Raw genomic sequence first — 22,564 nt, 5'->3', positions numbered from 1 at the left:
ATTTTCTTTCGGTCCCCACAGACGGTGCTAAATGTATATACTACTATTACAAATAATAAGATTACTAGTACATCCCATGTCCTTACTCTTCTCTCTCTCTCTCTCTCTCTCTCTCTCTCTCTCTCTCTCTCTCTCTCTCTTTTTTTCTCTTTTCTTTCTTTTTCACGTCTTTCTTTATATCTCTTCTTTTTCTCTAACCTCCTCCTGTGGTCCGTTGATCTCTCGTTCATCTAGCGATTCCTCTCTCTCCACGTGTCGCGGCGGTTTACATGCAGTTAGGGTTCCGCGGATCCGATCCCCTACCGCATGTCTTCCCTTTCCTATATCGCATCCGACCCACTTGCCACCTCTGACATCTCATGTCATGAATATGTCCTATACATTATTCTTGAAAAAAAAAAAAAAAAGGAAATATATGACTCAAACTTTTGTAAAACACTTTGCCTGATTACGGGAAAATATGAAAGAAAATTGAAAGTTTACGTATACTCCCAAAAAAACCAAACATTATTACCGGAAAAAAAGGAGATATATGACTCTAACTTTTGTAAAACACTTTGCCTGATTACGGAAAAATAGGAGAGAGAAAATGGGAAGTTTACGTATACTCCCAAAAAAACCAAACATTATTACCTAAAAAAGAAAGATATATATATATATTATAGTTATACCCTCTTGGCTTTATTTTTTGGAGTTTTCATAGAGACTCCAACTTTTGTAAAACAATTTGCCTAATTACGGGAAAATGGGAGAGAAAATTGGAAGTTTACGTATACTTTCAAAAAAACTAAACATTATTACCGAAAAAAAAAGGAGACAAATATGGAAAAACACTATCACATGTTTTTTCTCACGTTTTTTTTTTTCCTTTTCCTCCATTCTAACCACTCAAATGTTATTAAGAAAATAAAATTGTACTTACATATTCTATAAAATATATTTGCTCAACAACTTGATTCTCCAACTGTTCACGAGATGTAATTCTTACAATTTGTTCAATATTGCTACACGGTATATATGGTCAAGGCACGTTAATGGAAACACAATATTTTTTCAAATCCCACGGTGTAGCACTTGAGATCTCTCATCTCTCTAAAAGCCTAAGCATAAATAGCGTTTGAGATATCTCTAAAAACATAAAATTGGCCTAAAACAAACTGGCCTAAAAAAATAATTAATATAAAATCGGAAACTCGATGCAAATGCATTGAACTAACCTAAAAAAGAGTTAACGGGAAATCGGAAACTGGATACAACTGCATTCAACTAACCTCATAATAATTAATGGAAAATCAAAAATTTGATGCAACTGCATTTAACTAATGTCATAAATTAATTAAGGGAAAATCAGAAACTAAGAGCAAATGCATTGAACTAACCTCAAAAAATAATTAACAGAAAATCGGAAACTGAATGCAACTAAATCGAGCTAACCTCAAAGAATAATTAATTGTAAATCGGAATCTATATGCAACTACATGAAACTAACATCAGAGATCGAATAATTAACATGAAATAAAAAAACAGATGCAACTCCGTGAAACTAATTAACCTCAAAGGAAAATTAATGGGAAATCAAAAATTGGATGCAAATGCATTAAACTCTCTTAAAGAATAATTAATGGGAAATCGCAAAACAAAACAATCGAATCTAGAAGCAAATGTACTGAACTAACCTCAAAGAATAATAACGGGAAATCAAAAAATGGATGCAATTGCATTGAACTAACCTCAAAGAATAATTAACGGAAAATCGAAAACTTGATGCAAATGCATAAAACTAGCCTAAAAGAATAATTAACGCGAAATCAACAATTGGATGCAACTGTATCGAACTAACCTAATAGTATAATTAACGAGATATCGAAACTGGATGCAACAACATTGAACTAACATCAAAGAATTATTAACGGGAAATCGGAAACTAGATGTAATTACGTGAAAAGTAACCTCAAAGAATAATTAACGAGAAATTGGGAACTGGATGCAAATGCATTGAACTAACCTAAAAAAAAAATCAGAAACTGGATGTAACTACATGTAACTAACGTCAAAGAATAATTAACGAAAAATCATAAATTAGATGCAAATGTATTGAACTAACCTCAGAGAATAATTAACGGAAAATCGGAAACATGATGCAAATGCATAGAACTAGCCGCAAAGAATAATTAAAGTGAAGTCATAAATTGGACGCAAATGCATTGATCGAACTAACCTCAAAGAATAATTAACGGAAAATCAGAAATCAAATGCAAATACATAGAACTAACCTCATAGAATATTTAACGGGAAATAAACAATTGGATGCAACTGTGTTGAGTTGACCTCATAGAATAAACAAGAACTCGGAAACTATTGAACTAACCATACCTCAAAGAATAAATAACAAGAAATCAGAAACTACATACAAATGCATAGAACTAGCCACAAAGAATAATTAAAGCGAAATTAATAATTAGATGCAACTGCATCATATCGATCTAACCTTATAGTATAATTAACGAGAAATCGAAAACTGGATACAACAACATTGAACTAACCTCAAAGAATTATTAACGGGAAATCAGAAATTGGATGCAACTGCAAGAAACTAACCCCAAATAATAATTAATATGGAATCGGAAATTGGATGCAACTGTATGGAACTAACCTCAAAGAATAATTAATGAAAAATTGGAAATGAATGCAAATGCATCAAAATAACCTCAAAGAATAATTAACGTGAAATTAAAAATTGGATGCAACTACATAGATTTAACCTCAGAGAATAATTAACGAAAAATCAAAAACTGAATGCAAATGCATTGAACTAACCTCAAATAATAAATAACGAGAAATCGAAAACTATATGCAAGTGCATCGAGAACTAACCTCAAAGACTAATTAACGAGAAGTTGGAAACTGTGTGTAACTGCATGGAACTAACATCAAAGAAAAATTAACTGAAAATAGGGAAGTGGTTGCAAATGCGTCGAAATAACCTCAAAGAATATTTAACAGGAAATCGAAAATTGGATGGAACTACATTGAATTAACCTCAAAGAATAATTAATGGAAAATTGAAAAGTTGATGCAAATGCATTGAACTAACCTTAAAACATAGTTATATATTATTGGAGTGGGAATGTCTCGACAAGTACTATTTTGTAGTTAAAATGGTGTTTATCATATCATTTTTCATATGATCGGGAATGACTTGTTATTCAAGTAGCTTCAATATAATTCTCGCCTCACTGGGCATTCTCACAAAAGTTTTATCAAACTTCTACATTAATTGACAAAAAAAAGTTGAAGTGGGTTTGTTCTTTTTACGGAGTGTGGAATTTTCACGCTGCAAGAAATTTGGATGGGTGATAAATATAATATTCATATCTCATATAGCTCAACATAGTTGTTAATATTTATCAGAATAATTTAATATATCGGCACCCGTTCGTTCCAAAACTAGTATATTATAGCGCGCTATATAGTACGTTATACCCTCACCAATCTATTTTTTAGAGCATTCACAAAGATTATAGTTTTTTTTTTTTCTAAATTCTATTACTAATTATGAAAAAGTATGATATAAATAAGGAAATGATCCCATCTAGAGTTTCACAGAGTCCCCAACTTTTCTTAAACACTATTGCTAATTACGAAAAAAATAGGAGGCAAAAAACTAAATTGCTAAAAACAATAGTTTCCATTGAAAAACGATTTTCCTAAAACCCTTACACCACAAAGAAGAAAAAGACAATGAAATAACAAAGGAAAAAATGAATTGAGTTGCTTGTACATTTACTTTCTACATTTGTTAACCACCCATGTGACTGGAAAAAAAAAGTCAACTAATTATAAAATAAGTAACAGTGTACACCCAAAACTAAGCGGACAATAAATAAAATTGTATTGTATGCACTAAATGTCTATATAGGCCTAAACAAATAGAGTTGGATCGATTTGATGCGCCATCCACTTTGGGATTTAGACATTTAGTCATAGTTAAAGATTTCAAAAATCATAATTCCGGCCACAATAATTATAACATATTCCAATTGAATTTCTGAATTTATAATTTTTTTTCAACATATATATATATTACAGTCCGTCTCTAAAAAGTAGCTAGTTAAGTTAACTTAAAATAAGTACATAGGTAAAACTTCCCCTAGAAAATGAATTAAATCCTAAAACATTAAATTAAATTGTACAAAAAGTAACATCATAAAACATATAATAGAAAACTTTGCATTCATTCTAATGCAAGCTCACATGCATAAAAATAAAAAAGGAAATAACATCATACCAATAATGACAAATATTTTAAAATATATATAATACTACATGAAACTAAGGTCAAAAAACAATTAACGGGAAACCGAAAACTAGATGCAAATGCATCAAACTAACCTCAAATAATATTTAACGGAAAATCAGAAACTTGATGCAAATGCAAATATTAAACTAATATTAAAAAATAATTAATGGAAAATCGGATTATGGATACAACTGCATTAAACTAACCTCAAAGAATAGTTATCAGGAAATCAAAACTTGGATGCAAATACATTGAATTAACATTAAAAAATAATTGTCGGGAAATCGAAAACTGGTTAGAAATGCATTGAACTAATCCTCAATGATTAAATTAATGAAAAATAAAAAATTGGATGCAACTGCATTGAACCAATTAACCTCAAAGAAAAATTGACTATAAATTGGAAACATGATGCAAATGTGTGGAACTAATCTTAAATAATAATTAACAGAAAATCGGAAAACGAATGCAACTGCAATGAACTAATCTCAAAAAATAAATTGGATGCAAATGCATTGAACTAACCTAAAGAAATAATTAACATAAAATAAAAACTGGATGCAAATTCATTGAACTAACCTCAGACAATAATTAACGAAAAATCGAAAACTAGATGCAAATGCAACATTATCGAATAATAAACGAGAAATCAGAAACTGCATGCAAATACATTAAAATAATCTTAAAGAATAATTAACGGGAAATAAAAAAATTAGATGCAAATGCATTGAACTGACCTCGAAGAACAATTAATAGTAAATTAAAAATTGGATGCAAATGCATTGAACTAACCGCAAATAATAATTAACGATAAATCATAAACTGAATGCAACTACATTAGACTGACCTTGAAGAACAATTAATAGTAAATTGGAAATTGGATGCAAATGCATTGAACTAACCGCAAAGAATAATTAACGAGAAATCATAAACTGAATGCAACTACATTGAACTAACCTCAAAAAATAAATAACGGGAAATTGGAAACTAGATACAACTGCATTGAACTAACCTCAAAAAATAAATAACGAAATTGAAAATCAGAAACTGGATACAAATGTTTTGAACTAACTTCAAAATATAGTTGTGTTATATGTTGTGGGAATGTCTCAATAAGTATAGTTTTGCATTTAAAATAGTATTTATCTTATCATTTTTCGTATGATTGGGAACACTTTGCTATTCAAGTTGCTTCAATATGAACTTCGTCTTATTAGGCAATCTCACAAAACTTCAATCAAACTTCTATTAATAAATAATAAAATGAAGTTGAAAGGTTTTATCAAGGGTGAGTTTTTTTTAATGGAGAGTGAGGTTTTTACGTTATAAGAAATTTGGATGAGTGATCAATATAATATTCATATATAATAGTTTTGCATATATAGTTCCAAATATTTTTCAGAATAATTAATATAACATCACATGTTCGTAGATAATCTTTGAAGACCCTACATAGTGAGTCATGTATAATTTAAAGAATAATTAACGGGAAATTGGGAACTGGATAATTTTTTATGATCCCACAAAGTAAATCAAACATAATTTATTTTTATGTTATGTTTGAAGTTGGTATTACACACCATATTGGATAACTAAAAGGAAATCGGAAACTGGATTCAAATGCATTGAACTGAGCTCAAAGAGTAATTAACAGGAAATCAGAAACTTTATGCAAATGCAATAAACCAGACTCAAACAATAATTAACTAAAAATTAGAAATTGGATGCAACTGCATTAAACTAATGTCAGATAATAACTAACGAGAAATTAGAAATTGGATGAAAATCCTTGAAAAATATTTAACTGGAAATTGGAAACGGTATGCAAATGCATCAAACAAACTTCAAATAATAATTAACGAGAAATTGGAAACTAGATGCAAATGCATTGAACTAATCTAAAAAATTAATTAACGAGAAATCAAAAATCGAATGCAACTGCGTCGAACTAACCTCATAGAATTATTGACGGAAAATAAAAAACTAGATGCAAATGCATTGAAATAACCTCAAAGAATAGTTAACGGAAAATCAGAAACCGGATGTAATTACATCAAACTAACCTCAAAACATAAATAATAAAAAACTAGATGCAGATATATTGAACTAACCTCAAAGAGTTATTAAAGAAAAATCAGAAACTGGATGCAAATACAATGAACTAATCTCAAAGACTAATTAATGAAACATCGAAAAATGGATGCAACTACACTGAACTAATATCAATGAAATCATAAATTTGATGCAACTGCATTAAACTAATCTTAAAACAAATTAACAGGAAATCGGAAACTTGATGCATATGCATTGAACTAACCTCAAAAAACAATTAACTAGAAATTAAAAATTAGATGCAACTACATTGAGCTAACCTCAAAGAATAATTAACGGAAAATAAAAAACTGGATGTAACTGCATTAAACTAAAATTAGAGATTAACTAACGGTAAATCAAAAATTGGATGCAATATCTTGAGTAATATTTAACGGTAAATCGGAAACTCAATACAAATGCATTGAAATAACCTCAAAGAATAATTAACTAGAAATCGGAAATCAGATGTAACTGGTCGAACTAACTTCAAAGCATAAATAACCATAAATTTGAAACTAGATGCAAATGCATCAAACATCGAACTAACCTCTTAAAATAATTAACGGAAAATAAAAAACTGGATGCAGATGTATTGAACTAACCTCAAAGAGTAATTAATATAAAATTAAAACCTAGATGCAAATGCAATGAACTAATCTCAAAGACTAATTATTGGAACATCGAAAACTGGATGCAACTGCATTGAATTAACTTTAATGAATAACTAGCATGAAATCATAAACTTGATGCAACTATACTTAACTAACCTCAAAGAATAATTAATGAGAAATCAAAAATTTGATGCAACTACATTGAACTAATCTCAAAGAATAATTAATGGAAAATCGGAAACTAGATGCAACTATATTAAACTAACCTCAAAGAATAATTAACAAAAAATTGGAAACTTGATGCAAATACATTGAACTAACCCCGAAACATAGTTGTATTATATGTATGGGGAATATAATGTCTCGACAAATATAGTTTTGCATTTTAAATAGTGTTTATCATAATTTTTTTATTATAATTGTGAATGTGTTGATATTCAAGTAGCTTCAATATCATCTTCGCCACATTGGGCATTCTCATAAAACTTCAATCAAATTTCAATTATTAAACCTAACAACTAAAAGAAGTCGATAGGTTTTATCAAGGTTTGGTGTTTTCTTTTTTATTGAGAGTGGTGTAAGAAATTTGAATAAATGATTAATATAATTTTTATATCTCATATTTCATAATTGCTAATATTTTTAGAATACTTTAATATAATGGCACCCTTTCAGAGGGCCGGGTTCGAAAAGCTAGTAGATATATATTATAGCTATACCCTCTTGGCTCTATTTTTTTAGAGCCTTCACAAGAGACTCTAATATTTTCACAACACTTAAACTAATTACAAAATTTAGGAAAAACCTTGCGTTGTCTCAAACTAGAAAGGAAAGCTTCTCCCTATTACTAAGTTCTCTTTAACCTCACCAAGAGAAGTCAATATACTTCCATCATTATTCTCCCTATTACCAAGTTCTCTTAAACCTCACCAAGAGGAGTCAATATACTTCCATCATTATTCAATACCGAAAAAGTTAAAAAAAAGAAATAAACAAAATTTAGCAAGTTTGGTTAAGATATCAAATCAGATCGTATACAGCTCGAGCTTCTTCATGTGTTTGTGTCTTCGGAGATCGAACTTGATAGATGGTGAAGCTTTCCATTATCAAATTGTCTATGGGACTATGATTATTGTTTGTAATTGCAAATTTTGGATGGTTACCTTCTTCTCCGACGTTGCAACACTTCAAATCAAACTACGCTTATGGGAGCAGTAAAGTGACTTCCATTTCTTACGTGCTTTAAAGTTACAAGTTATTAAAAGAGGTAGTGGAACCTGAAATTGTAAATGTGTTGCTAACTCTAAACATGTTTTGATAATTCTGGCTGATAGTTTATACATCAACCTCAATTTTTATCCAATGTCATTTTTTGCCAGCAACTTTCAATCAACTTGCTTAGAGAGTTGACGCTTAATCACAATTTGGATCGTTACATATTCTTGAACTCTTTTATTAAATAGATAGTTGGATGCATTATAGACCAGTTAGGTAATTATGTAAAATATGTAAAGTACTTAGCAGTAAATAATCACTAGAAAAAAAAACATTGTGGTAGTAAACACTCTCAAAACATATATGTAGGTTTATGTTTTAGGAAATTAGTCTACAAGGGACACGCAAATTACAAATGAGATGTAGGACCAAAAGAAATATAGGCTATGGATAAGTGTATAGGTAGGGTTTGTTAGACACTAACAGGTGACTAATTCTCAATTTCTATTTTCATATGCACTACTATATCTAGAGTGTAGACTCCATATAGTTCAATTTAATAGGAAATGGAAGGAGGCAAAAAGAAAAAGGAAATCAGTTGACTTGAGGCGAGTTTTAAGTATGGGGTAAGATGTATGTTGTATACTTATATTAAACTTTTAAACATGATGTAGGTGAATGAAAAATCTAGCAAAATCAAGATAACACAAAGAAGAAGTTATTACTACTTATTTTGTTCACAGGGGATTCATTAAGAAAGATGTCATGGTTACTAAAACTGGCAACAGAGCAAATCTCAATGCAAAGTTGTTTGAGAAGGAGGGACACGAAGCAATTTTTATCTACGTGTACTGTGTTACTATTGCGCATTCAAAACCCAAAATGAAATTGGAATTTCCCTTGCTTTAGAGTTGACTCCACTATTTTACCGTACCAATATCTGAGTTGCATTCTAACGTAAACTCATGATCCATGTACTTTGTCTCAATTGGTCTAGATTTTACCAAGAGCATTCAAAATTCACCATTGCTATTTAATGGATTTATTATCTACTTTGAGGAAAAGATTCAACTATATATATTGTAAGAATTATCCCTTTTAACCATTAAATAAAAAATATCTAATGCAGTTAATTCTTAGTTATATTCATAGCAATCAATTACAATTGTTTTTTTTTTAAAACAAATGCAGTTAGAATTCTCTGATGATCCCACACAGTGAATCATGTATATATAGCAAACCTCAAAGAATAATTAACGTAAAATCAGAAATTGAATGCAAATATAGCGAACTAACCTCAAAGAATAATTAGCGGGAAATCAGAAACTGGATACAAATGCATCGAAATAACCACAATGAATCATTAACTGGAAATTGGAAATTGAAAACTGGCTGGATGCAAATGAATTGAACTAACCTCAAAGAATAATTAACGGAAAATTGAAAACTGGATGCAACTGCATTGAACTAACCACAAATAATAATTAATAGAAAATTGGAAACTGGATGCAAATGAATCAAACTAATCTCAAAGAATAATTAACGGAAAATCAGAAACTCGATACAGCAGCATTGAACTAACCTCAAATAATAATTAACGGGAAATCAGAAACTGGATGCAAATGTATTAAACTAGCCTAAAAGAATAATAAACGGGAAATCGGAAACTGGATGCAATTGCATTGAACTAGCCTCAATTCCCTTAAAGAATAATTAACATGAAATCGAAAACAGTTTGCAACTGCATTATTGAACTATTCTGAAATAATAATTAACAAGAAATTGAAAGTTGTATGCAACTGCATTAAACTAACCTCAAATTATAATTAACAGAAAATCAGAAACTGGATGCAACATCAAACTAACCTAAAAAATAATTAGCAAAAAATTGGAAACTTGAATAAACTACAATGAAGTAACCTCAAAGAATAATTAACGGGAAATCGAAAACTAGACGGATGCAACTGCATCGAACTAACCTCAAAGAATAATTAACTATAAACCGAAAACATGATGCAAATGTAATGAACGAACCTCAAAGAATAATTAATGGGAAATCGAAAACATGATGCAAATGCATTGAACCAACCTCAAAGAATAATTAACGGGAAATCAGAAACTGCATAGAACTAACCTTAAAGAATAATTAATAGGAAATCAGAATTTAGACGCAAATGCATTGAACCAACCTCAAAAAATAATTAACAGAAAATCGGAAACTAGATGCTAATGCATTGAACTAACCTAAAAAAATATTTAATGGGAAATCGAAAACTAAATGCAAATGCTTTGAACTAACCTAAAAAAAAAATTAACATAAAATAAAAAAAAATTGGACGCAACTGCATGGAAATAACCTCAAAGAATAATTAACAAGAAATCAGAAACTAGATGCAAATGCATCGAACTAACTTAAAAAAATGATTAATGGGAAATCGAAAACTTAACCTCGGAGAATAATTAACGAGAAATAAAAAAAACTAAATACAAATGCATCGAACTAACCTCAAATAATTATTAATTGGAAAATTAGAAACTGGAGGCAAATGCATTAAACTAACCTTAAAAAATAAAAAATAAATAAAATAACGGGAAATCGGAAATCGGATGCAACTGCATTGAAGTAACCCCATAGAATAATTAATGAAAAAACAGAAATTGGATGCAACTACGTTGAACTAACCTCAAAGAATCGGAAACTTGATGCAAATGCATCGAGCTAACCTCAAAGAATAATTAACGGGAAATTAGCAATTGGAGGCAAATGCATTTAACTAATCTCAAATAATAATTAACAGGAAATCGAAAACGGGATGTAAATGCAAATGCATTGAACTAACATCAAAGAATAATGAATGAAAAATCGAAAACTTGATACAAATGCATTAAACTAACCTCAAAGAATAATTAACGGGAAGTTTGAAATTGGATGCAAATGCATGCATTGATCTAATCTCAAAGAATAATTAATGGGAAATCGAAAACTAAATATAACTACATTGAACTGACCTCAAAGAAGAACTAATGGGAAATCGAAAATTGGATGCAAATGCATCAAATTAATGTAAAAGAATAATTAAAAGGAAATCGGCACCGGGATGCAAAAACATTGAACTAGCCTCAGAGAATAATTATCGGGAAATCAGAAACTAGATGCAACTACATTGAACTAAGCGGAAAAAAAAAATAATTAACGGAAAATAGGTTACTAGATGCAAATGCATGAAACTAACCTCAAAGAATAATTAACGATAAATCAAAAACTGGATGCAACTGCATTAAGCTATCCTCAAAGACTAATTAACGGGAAATAAAAAATTATATGCAAATGCATTGAACTAAACTCATAGACTAATTAACGGGAAATTGGAAACTGGATGCAAATGCATTGAAATAACCTTAAAAAATAGTTAATAGAAAATCGGTAACTGGACGCAACTGTATAAAAATAACCTCAACGAATAGTTAACAAGAAATTGAAAACTGAATGTAACTGCATCGAACTAACCTTGAAAAATAATTAACGAGAAATCGTAAGCCTCAAAGAATACTTAACGAGAAATGGGAAACTGGATGTAGCCGCATTGAACTAGCCTAAAAAAATAATTAACAGGAGAAATCGTAAACCGGATGCAACTGCATTGAACTAACCTCATAAAATAATTAATAAAAAATCAGAAACTGGATGCAAATGCATTGAACTAACCTCAAAGAATAATTAACAGAAAATCGGAAACTATAACTAATCTCAAAGAATAATTAACTGGGAAATCAGAAACTAGATGCAAATGCATCGAACTAACTCAAAAGAATAATTAACGGAAAATTGGAAAACCGAATGTAAATGCATTGAATAACTATCCTTAAAGAATAATTAACTAACAGAAATCAAAAACTTGATAATCCTTGATGACCCTATATAATGTATCATATATAATTACTTTTTATGTCATGTTTGCAAAGGACATTACATAATGATCAATAAAAGTTGGTATTACACACCACTTTGGATAATTAATATGAAATCATAAACTAACTGTATGCAAATACATTGAACTAACCTCAAAGAATAATTCACGGGAATTCAAAAACTGTATGCAATTGCATTGAAATAACCTAAAGAATATTTAATAGCAAATTGAAAACTGGATGCAAATGCATTGAATTAACATCAAAGAATAATTAACGAGAAATCGAAAACTAGATGCAACTGCGCTGCATTGAACTAAACTCAAATAATAATTAACGGTAAATTTGAAACTATATGCAAATGCGTCGAACTAGCCTCAAAACATAATTGTATTATATGTAGTGAGAATGTCTCGACAAATATAGTTTTGCAATTAAAATGGTGTTTATTATCTCTCTTTTCATATAATGGGAATGTCTTTCTATTCAATATCTTTTTGGCTTTATGTGGGCATTCTCAAACTGTGGGGTTTTTTATTCAAGTTGTAAGAAATTTAGATGAGTGATCAATATAATATTAATATCTTATTGTTTTGCACAATGTTAATATTTTTTAGAATAATTTAATATAATGGCACCCATTCGTAGGACGAGTTCGAAAGCTAGTTATTAATAATAGCATCTCTAATTTCAGTATGATGATGGCAAACCGTCTTTCTTTTAGTAACTATTAGATTTTGAACCCGAGCATACGCCCGAGATCTATTAAATATTTTGTGTGCTGAAAAGGCTTTACAAAATGTCTTACACAAATTTTCGAATCATAATATATTTTTATTGAAAATAAACCAAAATACGTTAATGAGCAGCGATTATGGTGCATAAGTAATTGGAAACTAAGGGATCAAATTGAAATAGTCTCTTCACTTTGTGGTTTAAGATATTAATCCATAATTTTCAAATAGAATTATCTTAAACTCGATCTAGCTTGTATACTAGTTTTTTTATATTTATGATTTGTAATAGTGAATTAGCTTCTACAAATCACCTATTTTTTAGCAATTTTTTTTATTTGATAAAATATATAAAAATTAGAACACTAAAAGTGTTTGATTTGTAATAGGAAATTACCTTCTACAAATCACCTATTTTTTAGCAATTATTTTTATTTGATCAAATATATAAGAATTATAAATATACTCGAACACTCTAAAGAAATTCCAGTGGAATGGTAGGCTATTATAGAAAATACAATCCTTCATATAAGAGTGCCACATATTTAGATATGAACTAAACACTCATCTTTTACAGTGACTTTAATCGCTTTCCAAGAGAACTCAACGATTAGGTACCTTAACAAGTTTTCATTTGTAGGTCACTAGTACCATGTATGCAAATGAGTTCAGGCGAAAAAAGAATTGAAAAGAAGATCGAGAGAAACAAGTTAATCGTGCCAATAGCCACTTCAGCAATTGTTCCAGTTTATAATGGATTAGTATCTAACAGTTCCACCAGAGCTTACTGTAACTCAGATCACACGCCAGATGGAACGTATCAGGTTGCGCGCACAAACAGTAAACAAACAAAGCAGTGATGCACTGGTGCCTCTACTACGAGTTTACCGAACAGGTGTCTGTATCTCTGCAACGGATTGGCAGACCACAATAGCTAATGCATTTACATGAGCACTGTTCAGGCAAAATTCAGGATATTGCCCTTCTTTTTATACCAAAGGAATATTGCCCTCCCCCTCCCCCCACCCTCTATACAGTATCTAAAAACGAATCCAATTATGACCCAGCCCCAGAGTATTGCACTTAAAAAATAACATCTTGACCACAAAATGAATCCAAACTCAGAACAACCCAGCCATCACACGAGTGGAACCAACTTGTGCATTTACTGCATGATGATGATTTGAAACATCGGATTCTTAACACTGAGATCCATGGCAATCTAGAAGAGGACACCGTCATCTGGACACCATCACAGCTTGGAAACTTCACCACAAGTTCTGCATACCAAGCACTAAGAAGAGAGGCACCACATGTCAGATGGGAAAACTGGTACATCCTCGGCACTCATTTTGTACATGGCATCTATTCTCTAATAGCTTACAAATACAAGATAGGCTGATAAAGAAGAAGGTCTTGGAGGCTGGAGCACTCTCAATGTTGTTTCAGCAACAACAACAATGAGAATTTGAAGCATTTGTTTTTCAAATGCCCTTTTTCTAAAGAGGTATTAGAGGGTATCAAAAATTTCTTGGGTATAAACACAGATACTGGGAATACTAATCGTGAATGGTCAAGTATCTTCAGAATTTGTTTGGCTCCCAAGACAAAAGCTGAGGTTATAAGGGTTTTTATATGTGCTTCAGTCAGTTTCATATGGCATGAAAGAAACAATAGAAGATTTCAAAACATTAGATAATTAGCCCAAGTTCTGGTTCAAAGGATCATTACTGATATAAGGTTTTACATTCAAACCAACATGGAACAAGTACCTGACTCGATTAAGAACAGAGTTTTGCTTAATAGATTGATGTTACATGCTAACTTCAAGGATATGTCCCCAATTTAGTGCATCTGGCACAAGCCAATAGATGGGAAATGAAACTCAATACTGATGGATCCGTAGGACAGGGTCAAGCTGGTATTGGTGGTGCTATAAAGAATGAGCTTGGTGAAGTTGTTATGGCTTTTACTGGATTTAACTCTAATACTTCAGTTATATGCCAAGAGTTACTGAATGCTTGCATCTTGTTGTAGTACTCAAGAGTAGATGTGGAGTTAGATTCAATGAGAGCAATACAAGCTATAAAAGGTTCGGAGCAACCACCTTGGTATTGCTTGAATATTCTTGAGTCTTATTCCATTGTTTGAGGTGATAGAGTTTAAGCACATATACAAAGAATCAAATATGGTTGCAGACCACTTGGCTTCTCTGTATAGTACTGGTATGGATACAGATCCTTGTGTAATGTTGTTTTCTCCCCCTCTTACTGAAACTCTTTCTAAACTTGTACTGGAAGATAGGGAAGGGAAAGTGTACTATAGATCTTTATATTAATGGAAGCAGGGGGAGGCTTTAATCCCAAATACTTAACTTTCAAAAAAAAAAACCCCCCAGCCATCACAAGAACACAAAGAAGCATCGAATCTCATCCAAGTTATTGGAAAACAAAAAATTCTTAAGGAATCGAATCCAACTCAAACTTCTATTTCTTCCAGCATTCCACCCTCAGTGCAGGAAGCATAACTCACTAGGAAGAACTAACATTGTTAGACATATTTCTCCATCAAAAACTCATACCTATACATATTGGGTATTTGGTTTTGTCTTATGATAACTATGGTCAGCTACACGTTAACAATTCTGAGCATAATACTAAGAACCTCATTTTGCTAACAATGTGGATCTTTTTTAGACAAATGTATTTCTGTGCTGTACTACCACTAAAATACAAACACTCAAAGAATTATAATCATTTAGACATACATTTAGTTAACTGATAGATATTCAGATGAATATCATTTTGTCAAATTCCCACACACAATTTCAGTTGTGCAGCCCTTGAACACAATTTCAGGCAAACTCCTCCACTGCCCATATGCAGACCTTGCTTAAGCTTCCGACGGCATGTCTAATGCTGGCTACATGCCCCCATGTCAGAATATAAAATGCTTCAAAGGCAAACTCCTCCACTGTTCTTATGCAAACCTCTTTTCTATTGACTACTAATATGCTACCACCTGAAGTACTTACATTTACTGAAGTGTAAATGAAACTTGAGTGTGTAGCCCGAAAGTTTTTAATAACAAAAGGAAGCTTACTTCAAAAGCTCTACATTGAAGCAAGCTCCACAGTGTATGCTCGAGCATTCTAAAGCACAGTTCATTTCAAGAACCCTACTCGGAAGGCAGCTCCTGTGTGTGCACTCAAACCTTCTAAAACACTACTGGCCGCCTTTTGGTAACCTGATTGATGCTGTGAAGGCATCTTGGCATCTGAAAATAATTTTGCTTCACTATCACAGAAGCACTTCTAAAATTTTCTAAGGACTTGGCACCCTCATGAAGAGGAACATTTATCTAACGTGGCTAGCAACTGATTAGAAGCGCTCCCCATAAGGAGAACCATGAATTTATTTCTAGGGCAGAGTATTGGAGGTCCCCAAATTCAGATGGTAATTACTTTTACATATGTATAAAAAATCGTGATTTGGCCTCCAAAATCCATCGCCAAATTGAAGTGTGTCATCTTCAGAGCCTACAATCGGTACACCTCCATCAATTAACGAGAGCTGATAATCATGGGGAAACTCAGTTAATGACTTAATGCTAAGAGATCTTTTAACAGCTGCGAGTCAGTATTCAATACAAGATACAGACCTGTTAGGTAGCACGCAAGGGCAACCGCTGTGCCTGCCATTTCATAGTTGTCTTGAAAGCACTTAAGTGGATTTGAATCCTATCCTGTAAAACTAATACTTCCGAAAGTTTTCATACAGAGACCACAAAGTATCAATAGATTGTGTAATTTGTTAACCATCTAAAGACTGATGACCATACGCACAACTGTTGTACGACTCAAACAAGTTATACCGACGCTTAAAACTGGATCTCAGGGTTTCATTAAAATTGGCATTCAATAAACATGTTATACAGGTTCTAAATCACAATAATTTTGAACACAAGCAGAGTGTGTTGCAGGTGTTCACACAACTAAAACAGAATTACGATCAAAAGTTTGCTGCCATTTCAAATGTAAACTATTACTTGTATTTGCATCTTTTCAAGCTCCAAAAATAACTTGGTGCAGTTTAACAAAGCTCTAAAAATCATTTCAAATTTGAAGTCTGACACAGTTTACAACTTTCAACGGGTGAGGTATTTGATATTACAAAGGGATATCCATTGTCCAACCATCAACAATAATTTGAGTTAATCAATTCAATGTAAACCGGCCTATGGTCCCTGAATCAGTTTCAGTTTTGAGTTCTGTTCCTATATATGAAATATGTTAACTGTACCAGCATTCAGCAGCATAAGTTGGTTGATTGATCATTGAGGAAACAATGAAACATCCACAGCAATGACATACGCTCGAAAGTAATACAGAAACTAACATTTATAATTATAAAAGGTAATATGGAATATAAAGCCAGTAGAGGTACACAAGCACAGTAGGGGGAGAGCTTATTTATATAGAATAGAGGTTCCAACAATTAGCATGTATTGCTGGCTTGCCTGAGAGCTAATAACAGGGTAAATAAGCACCAACTAGCCACTCGATGTCATAACCATGTGAATTGAGAGTGTTCATAGCCTTCTCAGCATCATCAATATTTTCAAAACTAGCAATAGCATAGCCTCTAGGCAAGCGAGTCGTCTTGTTGACTGGAACAAGATGAAGCTTTGACACAGGACCAAAATGGGTGAGCGTATCAAACAACTGAGCTTCACCAACGTCTTTTGTGAGGTTCTTAATCACAACTGAATTATTAATAGCATTCTCTTTAATTTTCAAAGGCTTAGGTAAATCCTTTTTGACCTTGGCCCCAGCGGTTACTAGAATCGGTAGTTGCGGCGAAAGATCTTTGGAGGGACACGCATCATAATCGTGGTCAAGCTTCTCACAACAATATCTACAGATCTTCACAAGTTCACCATTGTGCATGATTTCCATACCTTGTTCTACAACAACTAAACGAATGCATAAAAAAAATATATTAAGAAAAAGAAGAAAAGAATTAATAGGCTAAGACAGATGAGAAAGAAAAAGATACCATCACCAGGGGCAGCTCGAAGGGCATTTATTCGTCGTTGACGGACCCATTCTTCGGTGCGAACAATGGTAGGATAAAACTTCACGTACTCATTCTCTTTAATAAAACCATCATCATCGACATCGAATTTAACAGTTACAAAGGGATGTTTTCTTTCATAGGTGAAGTTCGCCGTCGCCATTACTACTGGGAACAAACTATCAACAGGAAGGAAGGAAAGAGATTAGAAAATAGAGAGAGTAGGATTTTCTCTACTAATAATGCCCTTTCAAAACACAACGGTCCGGCGATGGTCCGGTTCTTAATGTTATAACTTTAAGAACCAAGAACCAATTTAATTTTGGGGTTCAAGTTCCTTATGGTTTTTAAAATTGTAGAACCTTACTCATAACCACCGGTTTTTAGTGGGTATTCCCGGTTCCGGTTTTTATTTCGGTTTTAAAAAGATTTACTATTTACACACATTTTTTTATTGATTTTATTAAAAAACTAGTTTTTGAACCCCTTCGTTACCGTTTTCATAAAATTGATTCGAGTGTTTTTAATATTTTTTGAATTATTATGTATCAATTTTTTTTAACTATAGAATACTGTAATGATTCGTAAAAAGGGCGTTGAGGCATAATAATATAGTACTAGCTTTCGAACCCGTCCTACGAACGGGTGCCGTTATATTAAATTATTGTAAAAAATATTAGCAACTATGATATAGCTATGAGATATGAAAATTATATTAATCGGTCATTCAAATTTCTTGCACCACTCTCTATAAAAGGAAACATCAACTTCTTTTTGTTGTTAGGTTTAATAATAGAAGTTTGATTAAAGTTTTTGTGAGAATGCCTAATGTGACGAAGATAATATTGAAGCTACTTGAATAGCATGACATTCTTAATCATAATAAAACAATTATGATAAACATTACTTAAAATGCAAAACTATATTTGTCGAGACATTTATTCCCCCTACATATAATACAAACATGTTTTAGGGTTATTAGTTCAATGCATTTGCATCAAGTTTCTGATTTTCCATTAATTATTCTTTGAGGTTAGTTCAATGTAGTACATTACATTCAGTTTCCAATTTCTTATTAATTATTCTTTGAGGTTAGTTCAATGTAGTTGCATTAAGTTTCCGATTTCCCGTTAATTATTATTTGAGATTAGTTCAGTGCAATTGCATCCATTTTATAATTTCCCATTAGTTATTCATTAAGGTTAATTTAATATAGTTGCATCCAGTTTTTGATGTTTCATTAATTAGTCTTTGAGATTAGTTCAATACATTTGCATCCAAGTTCCAATCTCCCGTTAATTACTTTTTGAGATTAGTTCAATACATCTGCATTCAGTTTCTAATTTTCTGTTATTTATATTTTGAGGTTAGTTGAATGCAATTGCATCCAATTTCCTATTCCGTTATTTATTTTTTGAGGTTAGTCAAATACGGATTTGCATCCGGTTTCGATTTTCGTTAATTATTATTTGCGGTTAGTTCAATACATTTGTATCCAATTTTCAATTTCATGTTAATTGTTCTTTGAGGTCAGTTTAATGCATTTGCATCTAGTTTCTGATTTCCGATTAATTATTCTGTGAGATTAGTTTAATGCATTTGCATCAAGTTTCCGATTTCTCGTTTATTATTTGGTAAGATTACATTTGCATCTACTTCCCGATTTCCAGTTAATTATTGTTTGAGGTTAGTTCAATGAATTTGCACCCAGTTTTTGATTTCCCGTTAATTATTTCTTGAGGTTAGTTCAATGCATTTGTATCCAATTTATATTTATGCTTTGAGCTGAGGTTAGTTCGACACAATTACATCCGGTTTCTGATTTCCCATTAACTATTCTTTGAGGTTATTTCAATGCATATTTGCATTTAGTTTATGATTTTCCACCAATTATTTTCTGAGGTTAGTTCAATGCAGTTGCATTCAGTTTTTTATTTTCTGTTAATTATTTTTTGAGTTTAGTTCAATGCATTTGCATCCAGTTTCTGGTTTCCCATTAATTATTATTTGAGGTTTGTTTGATGTATTTGCATACTATTTACGATTTCCCATTAAATATTTTTCAAGGATTTGCATACAATTTCTAATTTTTCGTTAGTTATTCTCTGTCGTTAGTTTAATGCAATTGCATCCAGTTTCCGATTCCTAGTTAATTACTTTTTGAGTTTAGTTTAGTTTATTGTATTTGCATAGAGTTTTCGATTTCCCGTTAATTACTCTTTGAGCTTAGTTATGTATTTGAATCCAGTTTTCGATTTCTTTTTAATTATCCATTGTGGTGTGTAATACCAACTTCTACTGATCCATCTGTAGTGTCCTTGCAAACATGACATAAAAAATAAATTATATTTGATTTACTATGTTGGATCATCAAAGATTATCCAGTTCCCGATTTCCCATTAATTATTCTTTAAATTATGCATGACTCATTATGTGGAATCTGCAAAGATTATCTACGAATGGGTATTGTTATATTAAATATGCATAACTATTATATATTAATATTATATTGATCACTCATCCAAATTTCTTATAACGTAAAAACCTCACTTTCCATTTAAAAAAAGAACTCACATTTGATAAAACCCTTCAATTTCATTTTGTTGTTTAATAATAGAAGTTTGATTGAAGTTTTGTGAGATTGCCTAATAAAGCGAAGTTCATATATATTGAAGCTACTTTAATAGCAAGGAGTTACCAATCATACGGAAAGAGATAAGATAAACACAATTTTAAATGCAAAACTATACTTATCGAGACATTCTCACAACATATAATTCAACTATGTTTTGAGATTACTTCAATGCATTTGCATCTAGTTTCTGATTTTCTGTTATTTATATTTTGAGGTTAGTTCAATGCAGTTGAATCCAATTTCCGATTCCCATTTTTTTTTTAGGTTAGTTCAATGCGGTTGCATCTAGTTTCTGATTTCTCATTAATTATTCTTTGCAGTTAGTTCAATACATTTGTATCCAATTTTCAATTCCCTGTTAATTGTTCTTTGAGGCCAGCTCAATGCATTTGCATCCAGTTTCTGATTTCCCATTAATTATTCGGTGAGATTAGTTTAATGCATTTGCATACAGTTTCTGATTTCTTATTTATTATTTGATAAGGTTGCATTTGCATCTAGTTTCCGATTTTCCGTTAATTATTGTTTGAGGTTAATTCAATGAATTTGCATCCAGTTTCCAATTTCCCGTTAATTATTTCTTGGGGTTAGTTCAATGCATTTGCATCCCGTTTATTTTTTAAGATTAGTTCAGTGCAGTTGCATCCGGTTTCCGATTTCCGGTTAATTATTCTTTAAGATTAGTTCCACGCATTTGTATCATGTTTCCAATTTATAATTAATTTTTCTTTGAGATTAGTTCAATGTAGTTGCATCCAGTTTTCGATTTTCCATTGATTTAATCTTTGAGGGTTAGTTCAATGCATTTGCATCCAGTTTTCGATTTCCTGACAATTATTTTTTTTTTATATTAGTTTGATGTACTTGCATTCAAGTTTTGATTTTCCGTTAATTATTCTTTGAGGTTAGTTTAATGCAGTTGTATCCATATTCCGATTTTCTATTAATTACTTTTTAAGATTAGTTTAATGCTTGCATTTGCATCAAGTTTCTGATTTCCCGTTAAATATTATTTGAGGTTAGTTCGATGCATTTGCATCCAGTTTTCGATTTCCCATTAATTGTTCTTTGACATTAGTTTCATTCAGTATTATATATGTTTTAAAATATTTGTCATTATTGCTTTGCCATTATTTTTTTTCTTCATTTTCTATTATATATTTTGTGATGTTATTTTCTGTATAATTTAATTTTCCACATGTAATTTGTTTTGGTTTGGTATATAATTTATTTAAGCCCAACATCCACTTTAACTGAATCTCGTTATTCTGCCGAATTATATATATATGAAAATTTATATAGTGTTGAAAATTTATAAATTTATAAATTTAATTAGAATATGTCGTAATTATTGTGGCTTTTAATTGTGATTTTTTGAATCCTTAACTATGAATAAATGTTTAAATCCCATTATGGATGGCGATCAAATCGAAAAGGGGTTTAGGAAAATCGTTTTCGGTGGAAACTATTGTTTTTAGCAATTTAGTTTTTTGTCTCATATTTTTTTTTTCGTAATTAGCTATATTATTTAGGAAAAGTTGGAGACTCTGTGAAACTCTAGATGAGATTATTTTTTTGTAATTAGTTATAGTGTTTATGAAAAGCTAGAGACTCTCTAAAACTTTAGATGCGATTGTTTTCTTATTTATATTATACTTTTTTATAAGAAATAATAGAGTTTAGAAAAAACTGGAGTGCCTGCGAGTGTTCAAAAAAATAGATTTGTGAGGGTATAACTATAATATATATTTAAGGAATTGAAATATGTCGTAATTGTGATTTTTTGAATCTTTAACTTAATAAATGTCTAAATCACATGGCGCATAAAATTGAAAGGGTTTTAGAAAAATTATTTTCGATGGAAATTATTGTTTTTAGCAATTTAATTTTTTCTCTCCTATTTTTTTTTTCGTAATTAGCTATATTGTTTAGGAAAAGTTGGAGATTTTGTAAAACTCTAGATGAGATTGTTTTTTCGTAATTAGTTTAGG

General features: G+C 31.2%; 1 protein-coding gene across 1 annotated transcript; it reads right to left on the bottom strand.

Annotated features, from left to right (window-relative positions):
• Positions 1-17,244: 17,244 nt before the first annotated feature.
• LOC147492794 (uncharacterized) lies at positions 17,245-18,269 on the bottom strand. Its single transcript, XM_086566011.1, has 2 exons — positions 17,921-18,269; positions 17,245-17,837 (listed from the first exon to the last, which is right to left on the bottom strand). Exons 1-2 carry the CDS (start codon positions 18,099-18,101, stop codon positions 17,389-17,391), a joined length of 630 nt encoding a protein of 209 aa, XP_086422137.1. The 5' UTR covers positions 18,102-18,269; the 3' UTR covers positions 17,245-17,388.
• Between the last annotated feature and the right edge of the window lie 4,295 nt (positions 18,270-22,564).

Source organism: Coptis chinensis, chromosome 6, assembly GCF_015680905.1.
Source record: "Coptis chinensis isolate HL-2020 chromosome 6, ASM1568090v1, whole genome shotgun sequence".
NCBI lineage: Eukaryota > Viridiplantae > Streptophyta > Magnoliopsida > Ranunculales > Ranunculaceae > Coptis > Coptis chinensis.
The sequence above is the reverse complement of the archived record's forward strand: the minus strand, read 5'-3'. Positions and strand labels throughout refer to the sequence as shown.